This window comes from Tiliqua scincoides, chromosome 1 (assembly GCF_035046505.1).
Source record: "Tiliqua scincoides isolate rTilSci1 chromosome 1, rTilSci1.hap2, whole genome shotgun sequence".
NCBI lineage: Eukaryota > Metazoa > Chordata > Lepidosauria > Squamata > Scincidae > Tiliqua > Tiliqua scincoides.
In genome coordinates this window covers 15,792,552-15,819,168 of record NC_089821.1, presented here as the reverse complement: position 1 = coordinate 15,819,168, position 26,617 = coordinate 15,792,552, and the positions used below count along the sequence as shown (strand labels likewise).

Genomic DNA, 26,617 nt, shown 5'->3' with positions numbered 1-26,617 from the left:
CAAATCAGGATCAAACAATAGTTTCAGATCCCAGTTTGTGAATGAACCACAACTGAAATTAAAACTGCACTTTTAATTTTGGGTGATGCATGGAACTGTGGTTCATTTAAAATAGAAAGCAGAAGCTTTTGATCTCTTCCTCCAGCACATGAAGGAGGAGGTACTCCCAGGCTTGTTTGCAGTAATGTAAACTATGATTTACATAATTGTGTGAATCTGCCCAGTTGATTTTCCATTTTGTTTTAAGGTTAGGGGTTAATTTCCCAGCCAACTGGAAGGTTTCTCAGAAGCAAGGTCTGGTCCCACCCAAACACCATTCCTACACTTGGCACAATTCTAAGTACTAATCCTAATATAAAAAAACCTTGAACATCATAAACCCTACACATCTAGATTTTGCCTCCTTCCACATGTGCTTCATGGATCTGTAAAAATGAACAAGAATGTTCTTTTGACACTACAGCAATCCATTTACTTGATCCTTTGGTCCTTTCCAGCAGTATATATCATCCAGGAGCACTAAGAAAATGAGATCCACTGGGCAGCACTGCTGGCAAAGAACCTGGTGTTGATTTAGGAGGGCTAAAGATTCCGCCACAGAACTATAATGAAGTGTATTTTTGTTGTGATGTCAGTGAGAAATTCCAAAGGGGGAGGTGTCAGAAGGGGTATTTTTAAATTGTTGCTTGGTGTGTGTGAAGTTAGAATTCAAATTACAGGTTTGCCTCCAAAAGCATTTAAGTTATTAAAAGTGTGAAGGGCAATTTGGTTTAAAATTCTCTTCCAAAGATCCAGCTGAAAGGGGGGGATGCTAAGCAGTTTCAAAGCATATGTAAGAGCAGGATCCTAACCATTGAGTTTGGGAGGCTGGAGTTGGAACTGAAAGACTGAACTAAAATCACTGGGCTGTGTAACTGCTGATTCACATTGCTGAATCATTTGAGAGAAAGATTGCTACCCAAGTGTCCTTTGTAAATAAACCCAGTATTGTTTGAAAAGCGGTGTAGTTACTATTGCAAGTCTTCCCTAAGTTCTGGCAGAGCACCTGATTACCATAAGGGGATGTTCCTAATGTTTCGAGGCCCTGGGAAGGTAGGAACTGGTGGCAGTGGATGAACCACCAGATGGGTTGGCATCATATGTCTCAGGGTCCCACTTCAGGAACCTTTACAAGTACCACAGAGAAAGGTCCTACACCACGGGTTATCAGTCTTTCAACTTTAGGGCACCTGAATCTTTAACAATTGTGTAGAGGAGGGAATTTCAGCAGGTGCAGCTTATCATCTGCGAGATGACAAGCTGCACTTGCTCAAATTCTCTCTTCTACATAATTGATAAAAAGACCCAGGAGCCCTAAAGTTGAAAGATTGGCCACCTGAAAGCTTCCCTGAAAGATTGTCCCCTGAAAGCTTCTGGCCCACTCAACTGAACATGACCAGAACTGTGCTCTGATTGTGTCTGGAGGGTCTTCTGAGGGCCAGAGAGATTGAATAAATGAGCCCATTCATTCATTTATTCACTCATCTATGTTCCATCTCTAATTTATTTATTTAAATTTTATATTGAAATTTTTTTTTTTCCAGCCCTCCACACCACACCAGATATTTGATGTGGCCCTCTGGCCAAAAAGTTTGGAGATCCCTGGTGTACTGCAAGCTTCTTTTGATTATTTCACTTCTCTTAAACAATCCAAAAAGATTAATAGGCAGAAAGAAGTGTAGTTTTGAATATATAAGCTGTATGCACCAGGATCATTCTGCATGGACACATAGAAAAGCAGTTTCCCTGCACCTATGGAATTATTTTCTCATAGACATTCACAAAAAGCTTTCAGAAGTATTATGGTTTGTTTCTGTAAAACGAGCTTGGTTTTAGTGTCTGGCACTATGCTACTCTTTTAGTAGTTTGAAAGCCCAATCCAAACTAAATCCCCCCCCCCCCACACACACACACACCAATGCAGCCAAAGCTCATACTGTATCCTATGGTGGGTGGGATAGTTGGAGATGTCTCCTTAGAGTGCCCTGGGGAAACCATCCATTGCTACTATGACAGTGGTACTCATACATTTAACACCGGGATCCGCTTTTTAGAATGAGAATCTGTCAAGACCCACCGGAAGTTATATCATCAAACAGGAACATTTTTAAGAATCCTAACCTGCAATCCTACCCACACTTACCCAGGAGTAAGTCCCATTGACTATCATTGTTAAAAGATTATACATAGTCACTTGTTAAAAGTACAGGTCCGTAACATTTCCCCAAATGCAGACACATGGTAGCATCAAGTCTAATATATTAAAAATAAAATATTGAAATGAATGGGGACCCACCTGAAATTGGCTCACGACCCACCTAGTAGGCCCCAACCCACAATTTGAGAAACACTGCAGTGTGGGACTTCTCTGTCTCACACCAATTATTTTGCAGACACAGGACCAAGGCATGTATTGGTGACGGAGAGGAATATGGATAGTATCTGGCCACATGCTTGTGCCTCCCAACCTTCTCTCTTCCTTCCTCTTCCCACCTCTCTCCCTGCCCCCTCCGTACCCAGAAACCCCCCTGCTTCACCATCTCTCACTCCCATTTCTCCCACTGCCTGCCCCCACCACCATACTGGGGGCCTGGCCACTGGCCTGCATGGACTGCTACCAACAATTACACTGGTGATCTCACTATGCTGGTCGGCAGCACCACAGCACACACCTCACAGCAGAATCCAGGCACTTCAGCTTACATCTTGCTGGCTCCACCAGTGGAATGCGCATTTCACTGGAGGAGAATTTAGCTTGGATTGGGCTGTGAAGATGCTTTAATTGGTATTTTATGTCTTTTTCAATTAACTCTCTTATAAGCATTCAGCTGTTTTAGCGTTGGGGTCGCTTCAGTTTGGGTTCACAGCTAGATGTCTGTGTGCCTTCAACACTGATGTGCAGATGAACACCATATTTACTGTGCTGCTGTCACTGAAAAATGTATGGTATTTAAAGTCTGTCTCTCCCAACCCCACTCCAGGATCCCTTAATAAATCAGCCCAGCCGGTGAAAAAGCAAGATTGACAGAGCAGTTAATTTTAAATGGCTCCTCAGAATGGATGTGTTTGTGAACTTATGCTTAGAAAACCTGGGTAGTTTACTGATAACAAACAGAGGCTTGTGGGCATGAAATTTGCATTGAAACTGGAGAATCGACCAGGGTCAGACTGAGCATATCATTCAGTTTTCCAACAATATTTATGTACTGATGTAATAAAATAAAATACCTTTTTCCCATTTTTCGTTGGCTGGGTGGTCTTTGTTGCCAACATATTTTAGAAAGGGCACAGGCAGTCTGTTCTTACTTATTTCTCTGGAAAACTGGTGTCAGAATGAAACACCTCAGCTCAGTGGTATTTGGATCATAAAACAAATGCTTAAACCTAGCTCTGGGTTTTGGGAGTGATCAAAAGTTTTTAAAACATTTCTGCTTCAGTGCGAGAACACATTAAACAGGGCACATTGTTGAAGAGGAAATGCAGGACAGGAATCTCCAGGAGACCAGAAACCACGAGCCAAATTCCATGTTAAAGGTTTCCTGAGTTTTGTGATGGATAAAAGCCATATTGAGTACCAAATGCTAAAACAATAGCAATGCCTGGAGAAACCTGAATCTTCACAAGTAAAAAGGTTTTAATCCAACTTTAATCTATCCAGAATTTCACACTGGGAAGAGTTTAATCATATCCAATACTGACTGTATCCTTTGGGTGGAAGACTACAAGACTATTCAACTAACATTTGACTGCTCAGTGCATAATTACAGTCTTCTGCTGTTTAGTTTAACCTAAGGTTGCCCATGGTCCTGTGAATTAAGAACCATAGATTTCTGTGGTTCAACAGATTCCCATAGTTTTCTCCCTATCAACAGCCAGGAGAGCTGAGTGGAACCACCATGTTCATAGGTACCTGTGTACCTGTGAATAGCAGATACAATATGGGGGAGGCAATCAACTTTGTACCTTGATTGTGACTTTCTATCCATCTGGCTTCCAATGGGAACAGGATGCTAGGCTAAATGGATTTTAGTCTGACCCAGCAGCAATAACCTTAAGTATTTACATCAGAAGAAACATTTACATTTCCACTCTGCTGTAGGAAAGATGTTTTCTCAGTACATATTGTTATTTATTTATTTCCCCTCCCAGATCCCCCAAATTCCTTGTTCTAAAATTAATCCCCTCCCCCCAAATTATTTCCCTTGAGATTCCCCCATCAAAAAAAACCCCTTTAATTCTCCATTCCAGCTTCAGAATAATTTTTGGAATCTTTAGTTTGATTCATTCTCCTTCTAGACACTGGAATATTTTTCAAAACAATCCCACAAGGTGTACCTCGCAGACTTTGAAAAATGATAAATATTGTCTAGAGCCCAATCCTATTCAACTTTCCAGTACAAATGCAGCCGCAGTGTAGCCACAAAGTAAGGGAACAAATGTCTCCTTACCTTGAGGAGACCTTTGGAGGACTCCTCCACTACAGGATGTTCTTCTTCACCTTTTTGTACATTTCTACATGTCTGTCTTCTCCCAGGAATTACAGATGGAGGTGAAAGCCCATAAACAACAAATCTCTAGAGTCTTAGAGAAGGGACGAGCTATGACAGAAGACAAGCATTTGCCCTCCCATCGAATCAAGGAAAAGTGCCAGGAACTGAGTAGCAGTTGGCTGGAGCTGGAGAAAGCATGTGAGGAAAGGATTAAGCAGCTACAGCATTCTGTTGCCTTTCACCAGGTATGATTCACTAAATGTTTGATAATGCTGGTTACTTGCAACACATAAAGAAGGGCACTAAGTGCGCAAAGAACTTTCTTCCTTTGCTTCAATAGACTCACATCCATTTAAATCTTATAACTATACCAGTTTGCAAGTCAAGAAGGAGAAGGGTAATACCATCAAGATGCATGAGGCCTTATGAAGTACAGGAGGACAGGTCTCTGTCCAGCAGAGCTTACAGTCTAAAATTTGATACAAGGTGGAAACAATACAATACAATATAATACAATACAATACAGATATTTATATACCGCCTTTCTATGTCCTCAGATTTCTCCTCGGACTTTATTCAAGGCGGTTTACATGGGCAGGCAGTTTAAATCCCCGTAGAGATTTTTACAATTAGAAAGGTTCTATCTTTCAAGAAATCACAACAATCAGATGTTTCTTTCTTGATCTGGCCGCACATCCTGGCCTCCATCCTCCCACGCTCAGAGCAGATGGAATAGCTCGGCTCAGCTTGTCAGCCGCTTCAAGGTCGCACGGTGCCGGTGGCTTCGAACTGGCGACCTTCGGATGTTATCTTCAGGCAAATGGAGGCTCAACCCTCTAGACCAGACCTCCTGCCCTGGAAACAGTGGAATGAGAAGGAAATGAAAGCATGGGAAGAATATGAATAGATTCCCCCACCCCCCAGTTACACATACTTATGCTTAGTTACAGTTGGATTTAGGGACTGATCAGGAGTTCATTTTTTTGAATGTCATTTCATGTAAAAAAAAACAATTCCTTGTGTATAGAAAACTAGCGCTCAGGAAACAAGGAAAGGTTTGACACCTTCTCTCTGGCATGCCTTCATTCTAGCGGAATAATTTTGGGGCATGTGGAAGTATTCACAATATTTATAAATATTTTTGAAGTAGCCTTACTTTATTTTGAACTGGCCTAGTTCCAACAAGATGGAACCATGTTCATTTTCTGAACTTCTGGATTGGTTCTAACCTGCCTACTTTTCTCAGATCTATATATAATGAAGTTTAATGCCTTGGCCCAGATATTAAACACAATAATGTAAGCCTAATAAGAAAGGTGGCTTACCCTTGCATTTTAGAATCTGCTGTAGTATCTTGGAATCATATTGCTGGGAGAGACCTGCTGAATCATCTAGTTTCAAAACATCATATGCCTGAAAGGTGCATGGCAGCTCTCTGGCCTACACCACGTCAGATCTTGTCTTGTGTTCATTTGGAATCAGGCTTGGCTTGTCATAATAATCATAACAGCATTAGCCTGCTCTTTGGAAGCCTCTCAACTTAAACTCCAAATGTTGCCAGTTTTGTGTGTGCTGAAAATCTTGTCTCCTCCCATATAAATATGCCGGTTCTTGTATTTTGTGTCCTTCAGTAGACTTTTACTTTGGTGCAGAAGCTGTGGTGATTTGTGATTATTTATGCAGCAATTTATGATCATAATTTTCAGCTGGAAGTTGTAAAACTCAGGCTGAAAGTGACTCAAAGCGGAAGAAAAAAAATAATCATTTGTTCTGTTTCATTTGGAAAGTTTTTAATGGATGCCTCGGATCTGGAGAGTTGGGTGGCAGAGAAGCTCCCCCTGGTAACCAATAAAGACTGTGGCAAAGATGAGGCTGCAACTCTTAAGCTCATAAAGAAACATAAGGTAACTCAAAGTGGAGTGATTTCTACCCCCCCACCACCATCTACATCTCATATGCATTGTTGTGAGGCTAGAGCCAGGTGTCATGCACCTGGCAGATCACAATACATCGTTGGTGGTTTTGTTGAGTTGCAAGTGCTGTAGGCCTAGCTTAAGAAATCATGTATATCACATCCAAGGCTGGCCTAAGACCTTCCGGCACTCTGACGTAGCATACCAGAAACTGCCCCCCCCCTTTACTTAGTGATATGTATTTGATCACAAAAGGATGTCTCCTATTCAGCAGTAATTCTTCTGGCTTTACCTTCCCAACCAAAAAAATAACATAGCTGTGCATTTTGGGAGTATGAATCATCTTCTGAACTTGGATTCCAGGCAAAACTAAAAAAATACAAAAATTACTTAAGCCCCAACAATCCTATCTAACTTTCCAGTGCAGATGCAGCCCTGCCGACAAGGTGTGGGAGGGGGCAGTCATGGAGGCCCCCTCAAGGTCAAGGAATGTTTGTTCCGTTACCTCAGGGCTGTGTTGTGGTTGCATCAGTGCTGAAAGGTTGGATAGGATGGGCCCTTAGAGCATTTGTTTTTGCTAGACATAAACCTCCTGTGGTGCTTGAAAGTCTCTCCTTCTCACTTGTGCAAGCAAAGCAGTTCTGCTGCTTTTAGACTTTTATATCTTTTCTTTCTCCAAGTCCACTCTTTAACTTGTGTTTGTTTTCTGCCAGGCACTGGAGCATGAGATTGACATTTACCAGAATTTAGTCACGGAACTGGGAGAAACTGCCAAAACTCTGCCTCTCCCAGGCTTCATCCACTTTGATGAAGTCGATGCACCTCAGGAACAGGTTCACTCACAGCTTCAGGAGCTGCAAGACCTGGCCTTAGCAAGGTATGAAAAACCGCAAATTCAGCCAACCCTTCCTGTTGGTTTTGATTGGTTCATAGGGTTCAGCCAAGTCATCGGAGACTGTTATCTGGTGTGCTCCCTGGGGCATTTGGTGGGCAGCTGTGAGATACAGGAAGCTGGACTAGATGGGCCTATGGCCTGATCCAGTGGGGCTGTTCTTATGTTCTTATGAGAATCAGTGGCAAACTTTCAGTTCCATCCAAGTGGTTGTGGATCATGCACATGTATGCATCAAGATAGATTTGTTTTTCATAGTGCATTATCTAATTGGACAAGGCAGTCATCAAAAGCTAGCCTAACTCATCAGTGTTCAAGAGAACTTCATGGGGTCTGTCAGAGAAGTCAGATGCCAACCAAAGACAGTAGGGCCAAGTGGCTAGCACTCAGCACACCCTTCCTGCTCCATGCTTCCTGGATTTGCTGGGTCTGCAAATTGGAACTGGTAGATCTATCTGCTGTCACAATTCCAGGCTAAGGAAAACAGGTGGGGAGTGCCATTTGGGAAATGCCACCTCTCCTGCACAGTACCACCATGGCTCTTGTTTGAAATCAAATCTCATTAGCATCCATGAGTGATTAGAGCAGCACAAATCACTGAACATGGACTAGGCAGACAAGGAATCCAAATAAAACCAGTTTATTAAAAATCCAAGAAGAAAAGGAATTAAAACAAAATAGAGGAAGTGTAGAGAAAAGTACAGAAAAACACAAAGAGATTGGACCAGGTTGACCAGATTGGATGGTAACTGGTAACATCCAGCAAAGTGAGCTGGGTAGCTACTTGAGAAAAAGCACTCAAAACTTCAACATGTTGCCCATACCATGAAGTTTGCAGGTTGACTTGGAGCAAAAAGAACAAGCAAAATTCCCTAAATGAGTCTAGCTACAAATACTGAGGAATCCTGGTATCCTGTAAGTACTGGGGAGTAAATGGGTGTATTTTCTGCAAACCAGCAGCTGGTTCCAACAGAACACAAGCCAAGCATCCTTGTCCTTCTTAAGAACATTACCTTTGAGGTTGTCATAGAGTTTACCTGATTGGATGAGAGAAAACCACTGGGACATCCTACCCTTTTACTCAGCCAAGTGGGTTTGGCTGCCCAATCAGTGGTCACACACCAATAGGAGAGTTGGCTAGAAGTTATTGTTTCTAGGGAAGTCCAGACATAGAAATGGAACAATACACACCCAGCCACAAGGCTGTTTGGGGAAGGTCTTGCAAATAAAGACAAAGGCAAGTACCAAAGGATGTCCTAACAGATTTAAGGCTACTGAGCTAGTACAGCCTGAGGGATTAGAAATGTCCAAAGTTCAGGGAAAATAAGCAAAATATGGGGGCATTTATCACAGGCTCCCAGTCTGTTCCTGTGCACAGCTCTAGGTACTAGTATTGACTTAAAAACCCTACATGGTTTAGAACCTGGGTACCTGCAGGTATGCCTTCTCCCATATCAACCTGCTGTTAAGTAACAGCTCTCTCCACATACATGGGTTCCACATACATGCTCTGCAAATACATGGGTTCTCCCTCTGTTGAATGAATCTTTGCCCATTGGCTCATGGTGCACCCTCGCTATGTTTTGGCACTTGAGGGATTAACAGAAGAGCCCAGGACTCAGAAGTAACTGACCCTAACCAATAAGAGTTTTTTTGAAGGACTATTTACAAGAGCATGAAGAAAAGCTATGTAAAGCAGAGGCAATAGAAATCACTACATTTTGCACATGAACAAGTGGATACAGGCAGTTACATCAGCAGTAGCCGCCTTTGGAAAATTCCATTCTCCACAAAACCTTTCATAGAGAGGAGCGAGGAAGAAGAAGGAGAAAAAGGCAAATTGCCTTTGTAATCATGCCAGGTTTCACTCTGCTACATCAAAATATACACATCTAGTACCCCAATGAGAATGGAGGAATTCTACAACACTGCCTATGAGCTTACTTGGAGGCTCTCCTCTGGATGCCCCTTCTGTCTGAAGTGAGGTGCGTGACAACCAGAGAGAGAGAGAGAGCCCATTTGGTTGTGGTGTCCCATTTGTGAATTTCCAACCACCACCACCATCAACCCCTTGAGAAGCTCACTCAGTACTTTCCTACTATTTGTTTGACATGAGGAGACTTCTCTATTCTGCTAGGCTTATTGAAATTATATTTCTTTCTTCAAAAAAAGGAGTAAAAGGCTGGAGGAGACACTTGCACTGCATGACTTCCTGAGAGAATATGAGGATCTGGAGGACTGGATCAGACAGCAGAAGCTGGTGGCCAGTTCTCTTGGCTCTGGGACTGATTATGAACATGTCCTGGTAAGCTATTCAGAAGAGACCAGCAGGATAAATAGTCCAGTGTTTCTCAAACTTTTAGCACTGGGACCCATTTTTTAGAATGAGAATCTGTCAGGACCCACCAGAAGTGATGTCATGACCAGAAGTGACGTCATCAGGCAGGAAAATTCTTAACAATCCTAGGCTGCAGTCCTACCCATACTTATCCAGGAGTAAGTCTCATTTACTATCATTGTTAAAATTATATACAGAGTAGCCTGTTCAAAGTACTGATCTGTAACATTTTTCCAATGCAGTCACATGCCATGGTAGCATCAAGTCTGCCCAATCTCGTCTGATCTTGGAAGCTAAGCAGGGTCAGGCCTGGTTAGTACTTGGATGGGAGACTGCCTGGGAATACTGGGTGCTGTCGGCTTATACCATAGTCTTTCGAGACTGAAGGTTGCCAACCAGTATATTAAAAATAAAATATTGAAATTAATGGGGACCCATCTGAAATCAGCTCACAACCCACCTAGTGGGTCCCAACCTACAATTTGTGAAATACTGAGATAGTCACTTGGATCATCCTTAACCAAGGTCTTGAGGCCAGGTTTTGCAAAGCCCAAATCTTGAAATGGAAGCAGCTACCGAAGTGTGATGCCGTAATGTTGATGGTACCTTTATTAAAGGGAAACATGTAACATCATTGGGATGCAAATTAAGTCTGTTTCCTTTAGCACCAGTGTGCAGCGCATATAATATTGGGCCATATATTTTACTAGGCTCTGGGACAGTTTGTTTCCTGAGAAGTACTGATAATTTGGGGTGGAGGATTTACTCAGTTTGGGAAGTGGCTGTCACTCTACCTCCCAAGGAAAAGTGATGAAACCCACAAAGTCCCCAGATGTTATTGTTATTATCATTGTTATTGTCACTGTCATTGTTAGATGAAGCATCACATGGGACAAGCACGGTGAACCGTTTTCAACCCTAGATGATTTGTGTTCATAGAATAAAAATGAAGACAGAGCAACAAAGAATGCTTGGAACATTTTAGTCCATCACCACAGAAAGAATTCAAACTGACATCCAAAACCCAATCCATGCTTCATATTCCATAAACCAGCTTTGAAGAATTAATTATTCAGATATATCTGTCACTCAATTGTGTTTATTCTTCTGGCCTGCTCACATTTTTCTTTTTCTGTGAAAAGCATCTTTGTGCCAAATACGAAACCTTCCAGCACCAGATGGAACTTTCTGCCCAGAGAGTTGCCACATGTCATCGGCTAGCAGAGGATATGTTGGATCGTGGACATTTTGAATCCAGGGAGATTCGGAAGAAACAGAAACAGTTGCGGTAAGAGGACAGAAGAGACTCTGACCTATATTCATCTTGGCCTTCATGTCTCTCTTCCCCCTCCCACTAGAAGACAGCAGAGAAGTATGGAATGGTCACACCCTGATCACTGCTTATTATGTAGCTTAAAATATAACTCTCAAAGCTGACATGACTCTTTCTGAAATTATCTTCATAATAGGTTTCCTTGGCATACAGAGCAACTGGTTTTGTGAAAAATGGTAACCATTCAAATTAAATTTTCCTGGTTAGCAACAATTGCAGTTCAAAACATTTCCATTGCTACAACTGTGTATTCCAAAAGAACACCACCACATTGACCTTTTGGAGATGTGTGTTGCATTGCTCTGGCCTTACAAGTAAGCAACTGCTAGAGAAGAGCTTTTATTTCAGGAAGGAAGCCCTCCCTTCCAGCACCATCTTAGTGCATGTGCACCTAGCAGGAAGGGACAAGGGAAGAGCAGGGAAAACCTAGTTTCGAGCAGCAGCTAGTCTTACTAAAGGAGGTTTTTGAACAGCCACTAGTATGACAGGCTGAGACCATGATGCCTCTCCAGGCTGACTGGAAAAAACTTGCACCACCCTGCTTCCTTGTGAGTACTCCTTCCCTGATTCCCTTTCTTTTCCTCTCATAAATTTTAGATACATGATCATACTTTGAACCTTCACGAGGTAACTATGTTAATAATAATAATAATAATAATAACAACTCGGTATTTATATACCACCTTTCTGGTCATCGGGTTGCTTCTCTGACTTTATTCAAGGTGGTTTACATAGGCAGGCATTTCTAAATCCCTCAAGAGGATTTTTACAATCATAAAGGTTCTGTCTTTCAAGAACCAACAACATTTCAGAATGGATCTTCCTGGTTTAGTCTCACTTCTGGCCTCCAGTTCTCCCACGCAGTCTGACAAGCAGCTCCATCTCTCACATGGAGGGCAGCCAAGGTACTTCATGCTCACACCAAGAGCAGGTAGAATCACTCAGCTGGGCTGTCACTCACTCAGCTGTCAGCTGCTTCAGGGTCTCGCCGTTCAGGGAGCAGCCAGTGTCCTCGAACTGGCTACCTTCTCATGTTATCTTCAGGCTAACGGAGGCTCTACCCTCTAGACCAGGAGTGCCCAAACCCTGGCCCTGGGGCCACTTGCGGCCCTCAAGGCCTCTCTATGCGGCCCTCAGGGAGCCCCTAGTCTCCAATGAGCCTCTGGCCCTCCAGAGATTTGTTGGAGCCCACACTGGCCCAACGCAACTGCAATCAGCGTAAGGCAAACTGTTTGGTCTCTCGAGTGAGCTGTGGGATGAGGGCTCCCTCCACTGCTTGTTTCATGTCTGTGATGCAGTAGCAGCAGCAAAGGAAAGGCCAGCCTTGCTTTGTGCAAGGCCTTTTATAGACCTTGAGCTATTGCAAGACCTTCACTCATTCATATAAGTTCATCTTTAATATATTCATTTATGTAAATTTATTCAAATTTGAAATGTAAATTAATTCGGCCCCTGATACAGTGTCAGAGAGATGATGTGGCCCTCCTGCCAAAATCTTTGGACACCCCTGCTCTAGACCAGACCTCCTGCCCATGTTAGTCTGTTGCAGCAAAAACAGCAAAAACAAAGTGGCTTTTACTCCGGTGGCACAGCTGCATTGCTGGGGGCAGACTGGCAGGTCTTCTTTGGATAAGGGGACATTTATTCCCTTGCCCTGAGGGGTGCAATGTGCAATTCAGACCTGGCAGATTTTGTTAGCGCAAGTCTAAGGGGACCCAGGAGGGCAGATCAAGACTGGGAAGGGGGATATATCATCGGCACTGCCACTACCTATACCACCCCCTTCCTGGCCTCAACACACCCCCCTCCCTGCCCTGTTCTATGCCTCATTCCTTCCCCCCACCCTGTTCCACCCATCCCTACCTGCAGCTGGTTTCCTACACTGATACACCTGCACTGGAGCTTCTTTGGAGGCAGCTGGTGTATAGCCATGGCTGCTTGTCACTTGTGGCAGCAGCCTGGCTGCGCAGAATGGCAGGTCACTTTTGCAACTGCTGTAAAATATGCTGCACAGGAAACCCAAGAGATAGTTCCTTAAGAGTCTTGTGGCATCTTCAAAATTAGAAGATTTATTGTGGCATATATTTTCATGGTCTAGAATCCACTTCACCAGTTATACAATGCACACACTCAGATGCACATACTCACACACACATATATATATACACATATACATGTAGATAATGGTCTATGGCTACAAAGTGCAAGTGGTATACCCAGTGACTTTTTCTGTAAAGCTTAATTGTACTCAAGTTCTGCAGAGTGACCATTCACAACAGTAATTAGCGATAACACATTTTCCTTGCTTTGCTATGTTAATTAAGATCTGAAGTGGAAACAAAAACCACAGTCTTCAGGCCTAAATGAGTTCTAATTTACTAATTTCATACTGGAGTCTTCCTTTAAAGTTTGTTTGTTGAGGAACAGTAATTTCCAGATGCTTCATGATTTACTTTTTAAACTGTTTCCTTCATCAGGAATTCATGGGAAGAGTTGCTGGTGCTCACAAAAGTTCAAGGGGAACAACTGCAAGATGCTGAGGCAATACAGAAGTGCCTTCATGACCTGACAGAAGCCCTCACCCATATCGAGGTTACAATCATATTAGAAAAGAAATGGTTTAGGTGTTCCCACACTTCTGCCTATCTTACTCTGCCCTTTGAAGGCCAAACTAGATGAGGCAGGGACAACTAGGTTCATTTAATCAACATCTGCTCCATTTGTGTTTTTACATAACAAGGAACCTGCAGAGTCTCTGCTGTCTTATCTCACTGCTCTTCCTTGCTTGAAGCACTTTCCCCTCAACTCCAATACTGCCTGCAGAAAGAAAGGAAGCAGTTTTGCATACATTCCACCACTAGCCCATCAGGTCTAAGTTGGCCCTGAGTTTTTGAGACCAATTTCTTTACACTTCCTGTTAAAATAGAATCAGGCCAGACCTATAAACAGCAAACTTCCCCGTATATGCCTTTAAAAAAAAAATTAGTAACATTTTTTTCACAGAAAAACAAGTGAACCCAAGTTCTATTCCCACACACTGTGTTCCAATAAGTTGCAGAAGACTGCAATTTCTCAAAGAAGAGCATCCTGCTTTTCCATTCCTTCTTTTAACTAAACCAGTAAGCTGACCCACATTGGCTATTTCCAGAATCCTCAGTAGTTAGCCTCTGTCTCCCTTCTCCTAACTGCATACCCAAATAATTTTTGCAGCAGTTAGTACATTGGTGATCATCAGTTTTCTTTCCCCAGAACTTATTGCCACATTGTGATTCAAAACTGCAGCTAATACTTTGTAGTTCAAAACTTCACCAGTAATAATGTTGCTGGTTTTCGTTACCATGGTCCAATAGGTCTAACCCCATCAAACATGTAACAAACATGCATCTCACATTCTGGATTTCCAGCATTAAAGTATTAAGCTTCCAGATCTTAGTGAGTTTTTCCAAACTCAGATACCACCTATACATTATTTCATATAGAGCTGTTGTAAATCTCTATGTATCTGTGCATATACCTTTTCTGAGATTTCAGTTGCCAAACCCCTTGCCTATACTTTCTCATACATAGTATTAATACTTACTCTTTTCCTGTACTTCAACCATGTCAAAATAATTTGGGAAGGATTCAATGTTTGTTTATTGTTTTGGTTCATTTCTGGAGCATTTTTGAAGGATCATCAATCATTTTCTGTTGTAATTAATAATCGGTGCCTGATTTATTTTGAATCAAGCACATCCTTGATCAGCACACTTGTGCAAGCTCATAGGTTTACTGACAAGAAAATACAATGAGGCATTAAAACTGGTCCTGTGCCACGTTTAACTCTGGATTGTTTTTTCTCCAATATAAGATTGCACAATTTTTCCCCCTCACCCAGTTATGGCCCAATCCTATCCAGACATTACACTGGCAGATCTCACAATTAACTAGCGCAGGGGTCTCCAGACTTTTCAGTATGAGGGCCACATTGTGTATTTTACACATTTTTGTGGGCAAAAAAAAAAAAAATCAGTTTTATAAAAGAATGAACGAAATTTAACTGAATGAATACATTTTACTTGGATTCTTGTAATCAGCGTGATATGATTCAGAACAAAAGAGAACTGCGACAGTCAGAAAGAAACAATAATGTGCTTAAACTGAGAAATCATTTATAATTAGTAAAAAGGTCAAATATTAGCAAATGCTCTGACAAAAAAAAAGTTGCTGCAGGCTGGATAAAATATTGCTGCGGGCCGGATTTGGCCCCTGGGCTGTGTTTGAAGACCCCTTTGCTAGCATAGGTGGTTGTCTCAGCAGGCACTCTGCCATCCTGTGTGCCACTGCTCCCAGCGCAAAACCCCAAAGGTTGTGTGTAGGCAACACCAGCCCACAGAACCTGGGCTGGGGCAGATCTCAGTTGTAGGCAAACACACCTGAACTTATCACCCCTTCTTGGCTCAGACCCATTTCCAGATTCTCCTCAGGCTTAGGAGGTGGCATATGTCTGAGACCAATTGGGGAATAGAGAGGTGAAAGTGTCTTTATGTTTTTTACTCTAGCTCAGCATTTTTCAATGTTTGTCCCCCACCATACTACTTCACATGGTCCACCTATTGGAAGTACCACTAGAAGGAACTGGCAATGATGTCATCACCAGTTACTTCTGGATTGGGAGGCCAAATGCAAAGCAATAAACACCAGGAAGAGGTCAGGGCAGAGGAAAGGCCTTTTTCAAACATGCACACTTCAGCTCTCCTGCTGAGCTGAGCCTCCTACTGCAGCTTGTTGAATTGCACTGCTGGTCTCGATGCAGGAGGTTGGGGTCTGGGGGTCTTGTGAGCACAGTCTTGTGAGCCAGATGCAAGGAATGGCACCAAGATGCAGGTCTCTTGTTGTCTTGTGTGGTCCCTGAGGCATTTGGTTGGTCACTGTGAGATACAAGAAGCTGGACTAGATGGGCCTATGGTCTGATCCAGTAGGGATGTTCTTATGTACCACCAGACACCACTTCAAGTACCACCAGTGGTACGAGTATCACTGGTTGAGAAACACTGCTCTAGGTGTCTGACTCCTGGCTGGCCCATACCATGCAATGCACATTTCATCAGTAGCAGGGGATAGGATTGGGCTGTTAATTTCTCTAGGATGTATTTATAGAGTTAAGGCCATGAAGCAAAAAAGAAAACTTGGCAAAATGGACATTTTCGTAATAGCCCTCTTTGCAAACCATAACAAACTGTTCCCACTCCTTCAAATCTCTTTGCAAACCATAACAGTTTAAACTGTTCCCATTCCCCCAGATCTTTTTTAATTTCATCAGAGTGCCCTTTGATGTTGACACCAATGTATTTATTTAGGAAAAATCTAAGACCATCCCTGATGACATTGCTAAAGACCTGAGCGGCATACAGTCCCAGCTACGCAAACATACAGCCCTTGAGCATGACCTCTCTGGGAATGAGCAACAGGTGAGTCTTGAAATGTTGCTGTGTTCCATTTACGTGTCACATGGTGATGATGATGATAAACAGTATTTATATACCACTTTTCAACAAAAAGTTCACAAACCGGTTTACAGAAGCAAATCTTTGGACCCTAATCCACAACTGGCCTATCATAGTGTGGAAAAGTTTTAAGGTCTGTCTTGGCCCCAGAACGAATGTGCAAAAACCCATGTGGAAATCAGTATTTTCCATGGATATAGCACATGTTTGGATGCAAAACCCATGTGGGTTTCCTTATCTGTGTGTTAGCAAGGAGTTTTCTTTTTTTTTTCCTCCAAGGAGTAAACGAAGTACCTTTATCAGTTCTTAAAAAAATGAAGTTGAGTTGAGAATCGTTCACATGGGTTCTGAACAGTTTAGCACAGTGTTTCTCGACGTATGTCCTCCATCATACCACTTCCAACTATTCAAAATACCTCTGGAAGTAATTGGCAATGACATCATCATCAGTTACTTCTGTGTTGGGGGCCATTAAGAGGCTCAGGGTGTATGGGAGACCTTTCTTGAGTGCCGAAAGGCATGCTTTAGAGCCAACACAATGTCTGTTGTGTTGTGTTCCTGGTCTTATTGTTGGGCAGCAGGGGTCCAGGAGTTCCATGAGTACCACCAGACACCATCTCAAATACCACTGGTGGGACCTGTGCCACTGGTTGAGAAACACTGGTTTAACATATAATAACTTGGATCCAGGACAGTACAAACAGAAGTCCACTTGCACAATGGGTCCTTCTCACCCTGCCTTGCCTGTTTTGGTATCCCCATAGCTTTTCCTGGTGGTTGGGGGACCTTCCAGAATGGAGTGGGAGCCGCACAGGTCTGAAGTATAAAAAGAGAATCTATGAAAATCAGATGGGAGCACCTTGCAAGAGCAGCTCCATTTGCACATCTGCTATGAAGTTCAGTAGACACCAGATGTCACTACTGCCCAGTATAGTATGTAAGCTTTCCCAGGTTCTTGAGAACATGATCTGATGGACATAAGGTTGCTTTCTTTAAGAAGCGCACCATGCTTTCCCTGTCTTTACATGCAATATGGCATCCTTCTCGCTCTTTGCAGCTGCAGGAACTGATTGACGCTGCGGATGGTGTGCTCTGCCGGTGCTCCAAAAGTCAAGCGGAGGAGATAGAAGCAAAGCAGCAGGCAGTGGTGGAAAACTGGGAATCTTTGAGACATAAAGTGGAGCAATGCAGAGAACAGCTGGAAGAAACCTGCAGATTGTACCGCTTTCAAGCAGAAGTAAGTGCTTCTGTGTTCTGCCTTCTTTTAAAGATCAAAGTTCTGTTTCATGGCTCCTGTGATGAAATAGTTAACAGCTATATTTCATTGTGGAGAATTTTCCCTCCAATTCTGAGGGGGCTCCGCTTTTCCCCTCCAGTTCTGAGGGGCCTCAGGTTCCAAGGGGAGCTAGCCAATCAGAGAGCCAGGGAGACAGGTCTAGGAAAAGATCACCAGATCTTAGGGGATCATCAGATCTCTTGCGCTAGTGGCAGCGGACTAAGTCTACCAAGTCTTGTCCCACCAAGCTGCAAGTAAAACCAATTGGAAGAGTGGAAAAAGGGAAGGAAGTGAGCACCTGGCACTAGGCGTCACTGCCCTGGATCAGCAGGTGGTCACTAGAAGTCCTCCCCATCTTCCATGACAGCTCCATTCCACATGTTTCAATAACAAAGAACTAACTGCTCAAGGTTAACTACAGATATTGCTGCTTTAGCAGAGAAATAAGACGAAGCAGATGATGGATGAATCATGTGCTCTCAGCCCATGCCCTGAAATGATGAACAAAACAGTCTCATAAAACTATGAACTACATTGCCCAAGATAGTTAAATAATTAAAGCATCTGCCAAAAAATCAATCTATGTAACAGTTGTTTATTAAACACAATTTCTATGGTTAATGATACATCAGAATCCCAACTGTGTTTAGATTCTTCATCGGGATAATACCTGATGCCTCTCCACAGCTCATCCTGGTGTGTGTGTGTGTGTGTGTGTGTGTGTGTGTGTGTTTATTTCTTTCTAGCCTCTGATTCATCATTGTCACCCATGCTTTCTTCTACTTCGTGAGACCTGTGCTGTGCAATCCAATGAGGCAGGCCCAATAATGCCAGCAAGTTTCCCAGTGGCGTAGGTAGAGGGGGTGCAAAGCACTAAGTTTTGCAGGGAGCCTAATTGCAGCATGCAAGCTGCCCCTGCCCCTCCCCTTCAGAGCCATTCCCAGCGGTGAACACAAAATGGAGGTGAAGGGGGGGCTGCTTGCATGTTGCAGTGAGGCTCCCTGCAAAACTTAGTGCTTTGCACCCCTTCTAGCTACGCCACTGAAGTTTCTATATCATCCTTGGAAGGAAAGAGTTCATTTTGCCATAACCATTACTGGTAGTTCCCTTTGTGCCTTGAATTATGGGCTGTGACTCTGACTTGTGAATTCCTTGCAGCTCCTGCATATGTACAATGGATTTCCTATTCATTTATACAGAGGGAACAACTCCATGTATGTGCCAAACATGATCCTGCTGTTTTCATCCAAATGAATTATTGAAATCTGTATTATAATAATATATAAGAACAGAAAAGGAGTGTGCTGTCCTCAGAAGAACCCACCAAAAGAGGCTAGGCTGAGAGGCAGGGGTTTTCCCAAAGCCACCGAGTGAGCAGTTTTGAATCTGCATTTCCCACATCCAAACCAAACAGCTTTAGTCATCTGTTTCTAAAATATTCCTTTTGATGCAGAACAAAAAGAGGAACACAGCCATTCTAATTATGATTTTTTAAAACTTGCCTTGTAATACTATCCAGTTTCGAGTCATACTAATAGTCTTTTGTACATGGGCCATTGCTGCTTGATTCCAAAGGAGGAAGCACAGTAATATATTCATGTGGGATTGCCAAACCATAGTCCTGGCCTTCATCATTGACTCTGTCTTTGTTTTAAGGTACGAGATTACTCTTCCTGGGCATCTGAAATAATGAGAGAAATGATGACTAAGGAGAAAATTCGAGATATATCAACGAGTGGTCTGAAGTTTAATCAGCATCTCCAGCTGTTGGCAGAGATTGAGGCCCATGATGAGATGTATGAACAGGTGGTACAGCTGGGACAAGAGCTGCTGCTGGAACAAAAAACCCCAAATAAAGGAGCACATAATGACAGTCAGGTATTCTCATTCACAGTGTTCACCACTATTTCCATAAGCAGCCTGTCTCTGTGCACATGTGATGCAGTTAGATAGACAAAGTTTTACCATGATAGCAGCAGCAGACCTCCCCAGCCTTGTGTCCGGGACAAAGGTCTATGATGGTGCCCCCACCACAGGCTGTAGCCACCTCCCTGCACGAAAATCCACCCCCTACTCACTCACCTGAGGTTTACGGAGCCTCACGCAACTAGAGTCAGGGAATCCTCTCTGAGATTCCCCATCACTATAAACTGTGCTTCTGGAAAACTGGAAGAGGTTTCCGGCCCCCTCGGGAGCCTCAGAGAGGCTTCCATGGGGTCCTAGAGGCTCGTGCCTGGGGCATTTGCCCTGTCAGACCTAATGGTAGGTCCGCAACTGCATGATAGGGTACTCCCCAGTGAAATAATGAGTTCCTAAACACATCCAGATCTCATTCATATGTAAAACAGATGTGTGTTCTCTTCTCAGTAAGAATTTTTGCCCAAATGGCCTCCAAGAGATCTGTTAATAGCCAGATCTATTACATACCAATCATAATTCATCCAACCCACTGACATATGATTTAAAAAAAATATATATCTTCTGTCAGATCCAGGACGCATTGCAAGTTCTGTTGGAAGAAAAAGACAAAGTATATGACAAGTGGGCACAGAAAAAGGAATGGCTGAAGAAGCTCCACCTTCAGCAGTTATTTTATAAGGATTGTGAACATCTAGGAAATATCTTGAACTCCCAAGAGGTAAGATAATAGGTAATAGCATTAAATGGACTCAGACCAGCAGCAATGATCTTGCTTCCCCCTTCACGCACTCAGTATGCAGCTGGAAGGAAGGTGTAAATGGAGTTCTTTGGAGTTTTCTTCTCAGGTGAAAACATCTGAAGAATTTCAACAGAACCCAAAAAAGTTTAGATGAGACTCACAACACTTCTTAGGGCTGTTAGCACATCATGAACTAATAAATATGGGGTGTTGAGCTTTTGTTGTTGTTGCTGTTGCTCATGTGTAATTTAGGTCATACCCATCAAAGTGCTACAGTAGGAAAATGGATGAGCAGCACAAAGATATTAAGCCCCATACCACGACTACTAGATGCCTTGCTAGCCTCACCCTGCCATCTTCTGAGATCTAAGCCAATGTTTCTCTGCACCATTACATCCATCTTTGCACAAAAACGCCTGCTATTCTCAGGCTGCTGAATGCTTCACCAGTAACAAAATTTTGCTTGTACAGTGTGATTCTAGAATAATGGGTCACACATATAGCCCTGCTTATGATATTGATCCTTTTCTTTATGTAAACTCTTGCCCTTTATCACTCCGTTCACTTAGGATTCAAATAAGACTTCCAAGTTCTTTTCAGCAGGAAAGCTGGTATTTTTTCTGGTTGGCAGAAAGTGAGCGCCTTTTAAAAAGCATTCTGACAGGTCAGTGTGTAATTCATAACTCCTCTTTTATTGGAGTTTCTTGGTGGCTTTACGCCTCTGCCAACAGAGACAGCCCTGTTTGAATAGCTTTCTTTATTGCAGCGAACCCAAGCAGAGCCCAGCTGTTCATCATTTTGCACATGGGGGCCGTGCTGCCTCTACCTTTACACAAAGGCTCCTCCAGAAGTGGTGAACAGTGAAAGACATCCAGCAGTCTTCTGCACTAGGACCCCTTCCCATTCGCTCTCTGTGCCAGTGTGACAGGGTTGAGTTTGTGCCAGCAGCTTAGGTTACATCCAAGTTGCTTGAGCCTTCGAAGGATTTCAGCAAGGTTTAGTCTAGGATTGCTCTGCTCTAAAGTAAACAAGAACACATATGGAGGAAATTAGGCAAACATCTATCTTTTTTATGACAGAGTTCTGGTGTGCCATTAGTTGGAACAGTTGTAGGAAATTCTTCTAAGACCTGTTAAACAGAGAGACCTTGCTATTCTGAGTGTAGATAGGCAGTGAGTGAGACGGAGAGAAGAAGCGGGTCCGGCTATTTCACTTTTAGCAGCAGCAGACTACGTTCTCCCTCCATCAGTCACAAGGCAGCTTTCAAAGCAACAGAAGCGCTGGTGAGTTAGGCGTGTTAACTGAAGATATGATAATAAGGTCAGCATCTGTCTGTGGGTAGCATTTCTGACTCACTTCTGACTTCCGACTTATTGTTCCCAGTTCAAAGACTTGTGTGCGATCGTTTTTTAATTTGCCTCCAGTATGCTCCTGTCATTTTGCAGACCAGATAAGTAGTGCTGGTTTGTATGGCAGGAACAGCACGTCTTAACCAGTTACGGATTTTATGTCGTTTCTTTTTTGGAGAAATATTTGTTCGCTTCTTACTTCTCCTTCTTATTCGAGAGAGAATGGAAATTTCCACTGCCAACAAAAAAAGGATGAAAAGTTTGTTTTAAAACCAGAGCGACAGAGATTCTACAGCTTTGGGCTTTTGAAATTTAGTATTAAGACAGCAGGATGTCGTGCGAGGAACTTCACAGTAAGACTTCAGCGATGCCCATCTATATTTCCACTCTGGAGGTTATGCTGTCTTCCAATAGAGTAACCCCACCACTGGCTTCCAAATCTGCTGTCTGGGATAACTCTTTCCAAGGGATGCCACCAGCAGAAATTCTATCGGACTTAGCTGGGTGTTTTCCATCTCATTTATCATCATCAGAGACCTTGCCAAGAAAATACAAATTGCCACATCGCTGTGTGTCTTCTGAGGTTTATAGCTCGAGGCTGGATATAGTCTTGGCACATAAAAATAAGAGGAAAGGTTCTGGGAAGGACAACAGTTGTGTGGATCCTTCTGGAATCAGGTGTGCCTATCCTACTTTTCATAGAGCTTCTAAGGACAATGGTTACTGCAGTGTAAGTGCCCAGTCACCACTTGCTTCTTGCAAGCAGTGTCTAGGAGATGACTGGAATGCTAACCACTCCTCTGCTGATCCCATTGGACCCATGAAATTTGCAGTACCTTTACCTTCAGCCTCTGCATCCGGAGCTCTACCATGCTGGACATCGCGTCTGGATGTTGCTCTATGTGCTATTCCAAGTGTTTCACCATCTTGGAGGAAAAACCTCTATACAGCTTTGCCACCTTCTGGTTCAGAACTAACACAGCATGGCTACAGCCAGTGCAATGCTAAGCTTTCAGATCTCCATGCCTCCGTAAAGCTCTACATTTCAACTTGCAGTATAGCAATAAAGCCATTCAGATCCGGTTCTCAAGCAAGCGGTCATGTTTATTCCAGTCTTTTACTACCTCAACTAAAAAGGATTTCTTCAGCATCCTCTGGAACTGCAGCAGAATCGGAGATGACCCATCAAGCCATGCCCTCGCAAAGCTCTGCAGATCTCCAGATTACACAATTTCATGTCACCTCCACTGCTAAATGTCCTGGTCTTCCCCAGCGAATAGTCTCCAGAGAGATATGGTTGTCTCCAGCTACGGCATCAAAAGGAAATAGACCTGTTGGCAAAAGGACTATCACGAACACACATGTAGATCCAGGTATGGTAGACTTTCAGAACTGTCATTCATCTGGAACAGAATTAGGGAGGACTCCAAGCTCTGGAATAACTCCAACGCACCACAAGATTTCCAAAATAACCTTGATACTTGCCACTCCTTGGACATCCTTCCCTATTCAAGTGATAAGAGAATTCAGTAAAAGTGCATCTACCAAAACACAAGGTTCTGGCCCAGGTGGTTCAACTTTCCACCCTGGTGATATCCGGGCTGGCTTTTCACTGTCAATAAATCCAGTTTGCTGTCCTGAATTCCTACCTTCACCTCAACACAGTGCAAATTCAGAATCAAAGCCTTTTCTGGAGCCAGACACTGTAGGGAATGCAGGTCAAGATACATTGGTAACAAGTGTGAGGCCTCGTACTACAAATGCAACGTCTTGCAGGACTGGTGAGAGTGTGTGGTGTCCCTCTTTCTCTGTAAAAATTGCTTCCTTTGGACCTGGGAGGAAAGTGGTGAAGATTTCCATTCCTTTTTAGAAACCTGCATAAACTGTCATTTGTTACGTGAGATTCATATTTAGCACGTGTTGTATCTGTTCATCTGTTGTCGCAACTATACTAATGCTATTGTTTCCCTGCAAGTGTATTTCTACTTTGGTTTTCTAAAGTGGAGTTATTTTTCTTTCATAGAACCTGTGGGAGGATGGAGGTAGATACACTCTTTTCTCTAGATGGGATCTGGCTTTGTTCCTGATGTTAGATGCTAGCTTGTGTTTAGATACATCTTCTTCCAGCTGTGAGTGGAACAAATATGACCTAGAACAAATGATTCTAAATAACGCTACATTGGGGGGGGGGGGGATCAGTAAAGTATGAGAATTCACTGAAATCTATTTCTGGTTTTGGTCGAAATACTGCATTGCTGCATTTCTTTTAGGTTTAACTAAAATATTATGGTTTTAAAGTCAAATCTTCACCTGGTGCTGCCAATTACTCATTAAGAAGTTTAATTTTTTTTAAAAATCTGGGTGATTTCAAAGCCAAAGTATTCAGGTTCTGTTGTTTTTCCTCTACTTTCTGCAAAAAATAATATTAGCCCTGATCACCCAAGCTGCGGAATGGCAAGTGGTGTGATTTGAAACCAGATAGTTGAGGGAAGTATATCATTTCTTGTGGAGGGTAATCTGAACCTTCCCAGTACTGATTAGGTGACAGCAGCCTTTAAAGAAAATAAGAAAATAACATCCTCCTGTTATCCATGTATACAAGTTTAGTTTTTCAAGTTACCAAGAGTCCTTTTCAGTAGTTTAAATACCTGTGCTAAGCTATCAGAGGAGGTGGATTGAAAGGTTTCAGTCTCCATTCCAGCCAACAGATCTGATATATAGAGGGAAAATAACCTTGATATTTTTGAGGTTGTGCAAGATCTTTGAGGCCTTTTTCCCATTGGATTCTTTCAGTGAAGCTGGGATATTCTTGTTCGGTGGAATTTAAAACCTCACACACACCATGCTGGCTTAGAAGGGTGGAAACGGGGAAAAAAACACCACAATTTTTTATTTTTATCTACTCAGAACATTTGAGAATTCAGTTGAAATGTTAATATCTTTTTTTAAAAGTCCAAAACCCCAATGGTATTTCCATTTATCCTTCATTCATCATGTAATAGCAGTATTTTTTGCAAGGGATATAATTTTTTTAAGGATCACTTGATTTCATTGAATTTTTACTTTTCCATGATTTTTGGAAAAATAAGATCTGAGAGAAGTGACGGGTAACATTGAGTCTGAACCATTATCCTATGGTTCGTTGCATTCCATTCCTAGATTCAGGGTCAGATGCAAGAGCCCTAGCATTACTGTATCTTTTGTAATGTTTAGTTTGTATAGAACATGTTGCAAAAAATAAATATTTGTATGAGGATGAAAATACATGGCTCAGTGGTTTTTACAAAGGAATTCCTTGATTGGTGCCCCTGCAGTGTACTAGTTAAAGTCCTTTACTATATCCCTGTGCAGACAGCTATGCAGTTTGAATTAATGGGGTGAGAGAGGGGGATGATACTCACTGACCCTGTCTTAACCATACCTTCGAACCCACTCCAGCACAGAGCCTGCACATGTATGACCTGTGCGCAGATAGGCTCTATTCAAGCAATTTGAGCTCTGCAAAAGTGCAAAGTACAGATCCTGTGGACAAAGCCTGGGCATATACAGCTCCTGTCTGTGTAGACTCTGTGCAGAAGAGCCAATTAATATATGGGGATCAGACCCTCTTAGCCCAGTTAGCAGGGACAGCACTTGTCCAACTGGACTAAGAGATGCCCTTTAGGTGGTGGTTCACATGCTTAGCAGGGAGAGGGCAGCTGCCCCTGTTAACTCCAGAGGAGTATTTTTTCCGGTAGCTGTATGCTGGGGTCTCTTCTCTAGCTTTTTGAGATTGAGAGTCTTCTCAAACAACTCCTTTAAAAATTTCTTTTGCTGTATAAACTGTTTTGTGAATTAAAAAAAATTAATATATGACTACTTCATAAATATAATAACCTCATTGTATATAAAAGGTGGTTATTTAATTAGCACATATACTACCAGTGTGCAATAATTAATTCATAACTAAGAAATAAACTTCCAATTGAGATGATGTAAAAGAAGCTCTTGGGGGGGGGGAACCTAGAAAACAAATTATTTCTCTTTAAAATACGTGTTTTGGAACCTCTTGCTACTTTTCTGCTGCTGTCAAAATAGATGTTGTTGGCAAAGAAATGGGATTCAAGGCTGTGTTGTGTTTTCCATCCTATTTAGTGATGGAGATTATAAAGTGAAGCATTATAAATTTCTGTGAGAGGAAATATAGCTTTCTGCTTATCCTTTTCACACTATGTACAGTCAACTGCCCCTAAACCACACACTTTATTTAGTTGTGGGGGCCCATAAGAGCAGCCCTGTTGGAACCTACCAAAGACCCATCAAGTCCCGCATTCCTTTCCCTACAAAGGCTGGTTTGATGCCACTGGAAAGCCCATGCTCAGGAAAGGAAGGCAACAGACTTCCCCTGCTGTTTCCTTCCCTCTAAACTGAAATACTACCTCTGAATCTGGAAGTTCTTCATGGCAATCACAACTAATAGCCATGATAGACCTCTCCTGCATAAATGCGTCTCATCCCCTTTTAAGGTCATGTTAAACTGTCACAGTCTCTGTGAGAATCTTGGGGCGTGCCACACGAAGATCATACCTGACCTATATGCAGCCCTAATTTGCTGGAGCATCAAAGCAAACAGTTGCTACAGGATCAAAAGGGAGATACTTGCTTGTCCTCAGGTAGTCATTCCTGATCTGCAGTTAAGCACTGGGAAATGGGATCAAAATATGTTTTCGTGAATTCCACTCTGGTAACTTCTCATTCTAGCTGTCCTAAATGTTCCCTAGTCCTTGAGTATTTTTTAATATGTATTAATATTAATTAAAAATTAATTAATTTAAAATTAATTAATTTAATATGTAGGTATGT

General features: G+C 42.5%; 1 protein-coding gene across 1 annotated transcript in view; it reads left to right on the top strand.

Moving 5' to 3' along the window:
• Positions 1 to 26,617, top strand: part of SPTBN5 (spectrin beta, non-erythrocytic 5) — a 137,645-nt gene that overhangs the window by 50,932 nt on the left and 60,096 nt on the right. Inside the window, exons 25-34 of the mRNA XM_066614727.1 lie at positions 4,574 to 4,774; positions 6,317 to 6,433; positions 7,156 to 7,319; positions 9,507 to 9,639; positions 10,815 to 10,960; positions 13,483 to 13,597; positions 16,345 to 16,455; positions 17,549 to 17,728; positions 19,424 to 19,645; positions 20,256 to 20,405. Of these exons, the coding sequence (XP_066470824.1) occupies positions 4,574 to 4,774; positions 6,317 to 6,433; positions 7,156 to 7,319; positions 9,507 to 9,639; positions 10,815 to 10,960; positions 13,483 to 13,597; positions 16,345 to 16,455; positions 17,549 to 17,728; positions 19,424 to 19,645; positions 20,256 to 20,405 (1,539 nt within the window). The remainder of the gene's footprint in view (positions 1 to 4,573; positions 4,775 to 6,316; positions 6,434 to 7,155; positions 7,320 to 9,506; positions 9,640 to 10,814; positions 10,961 to 13,482; positions 13,598 to 16,344; positions 16,456 to 17,548; positions 17,729 to 19,423; positions 19,646 to 20,255; positions 20,406 to 26,617) is intronic.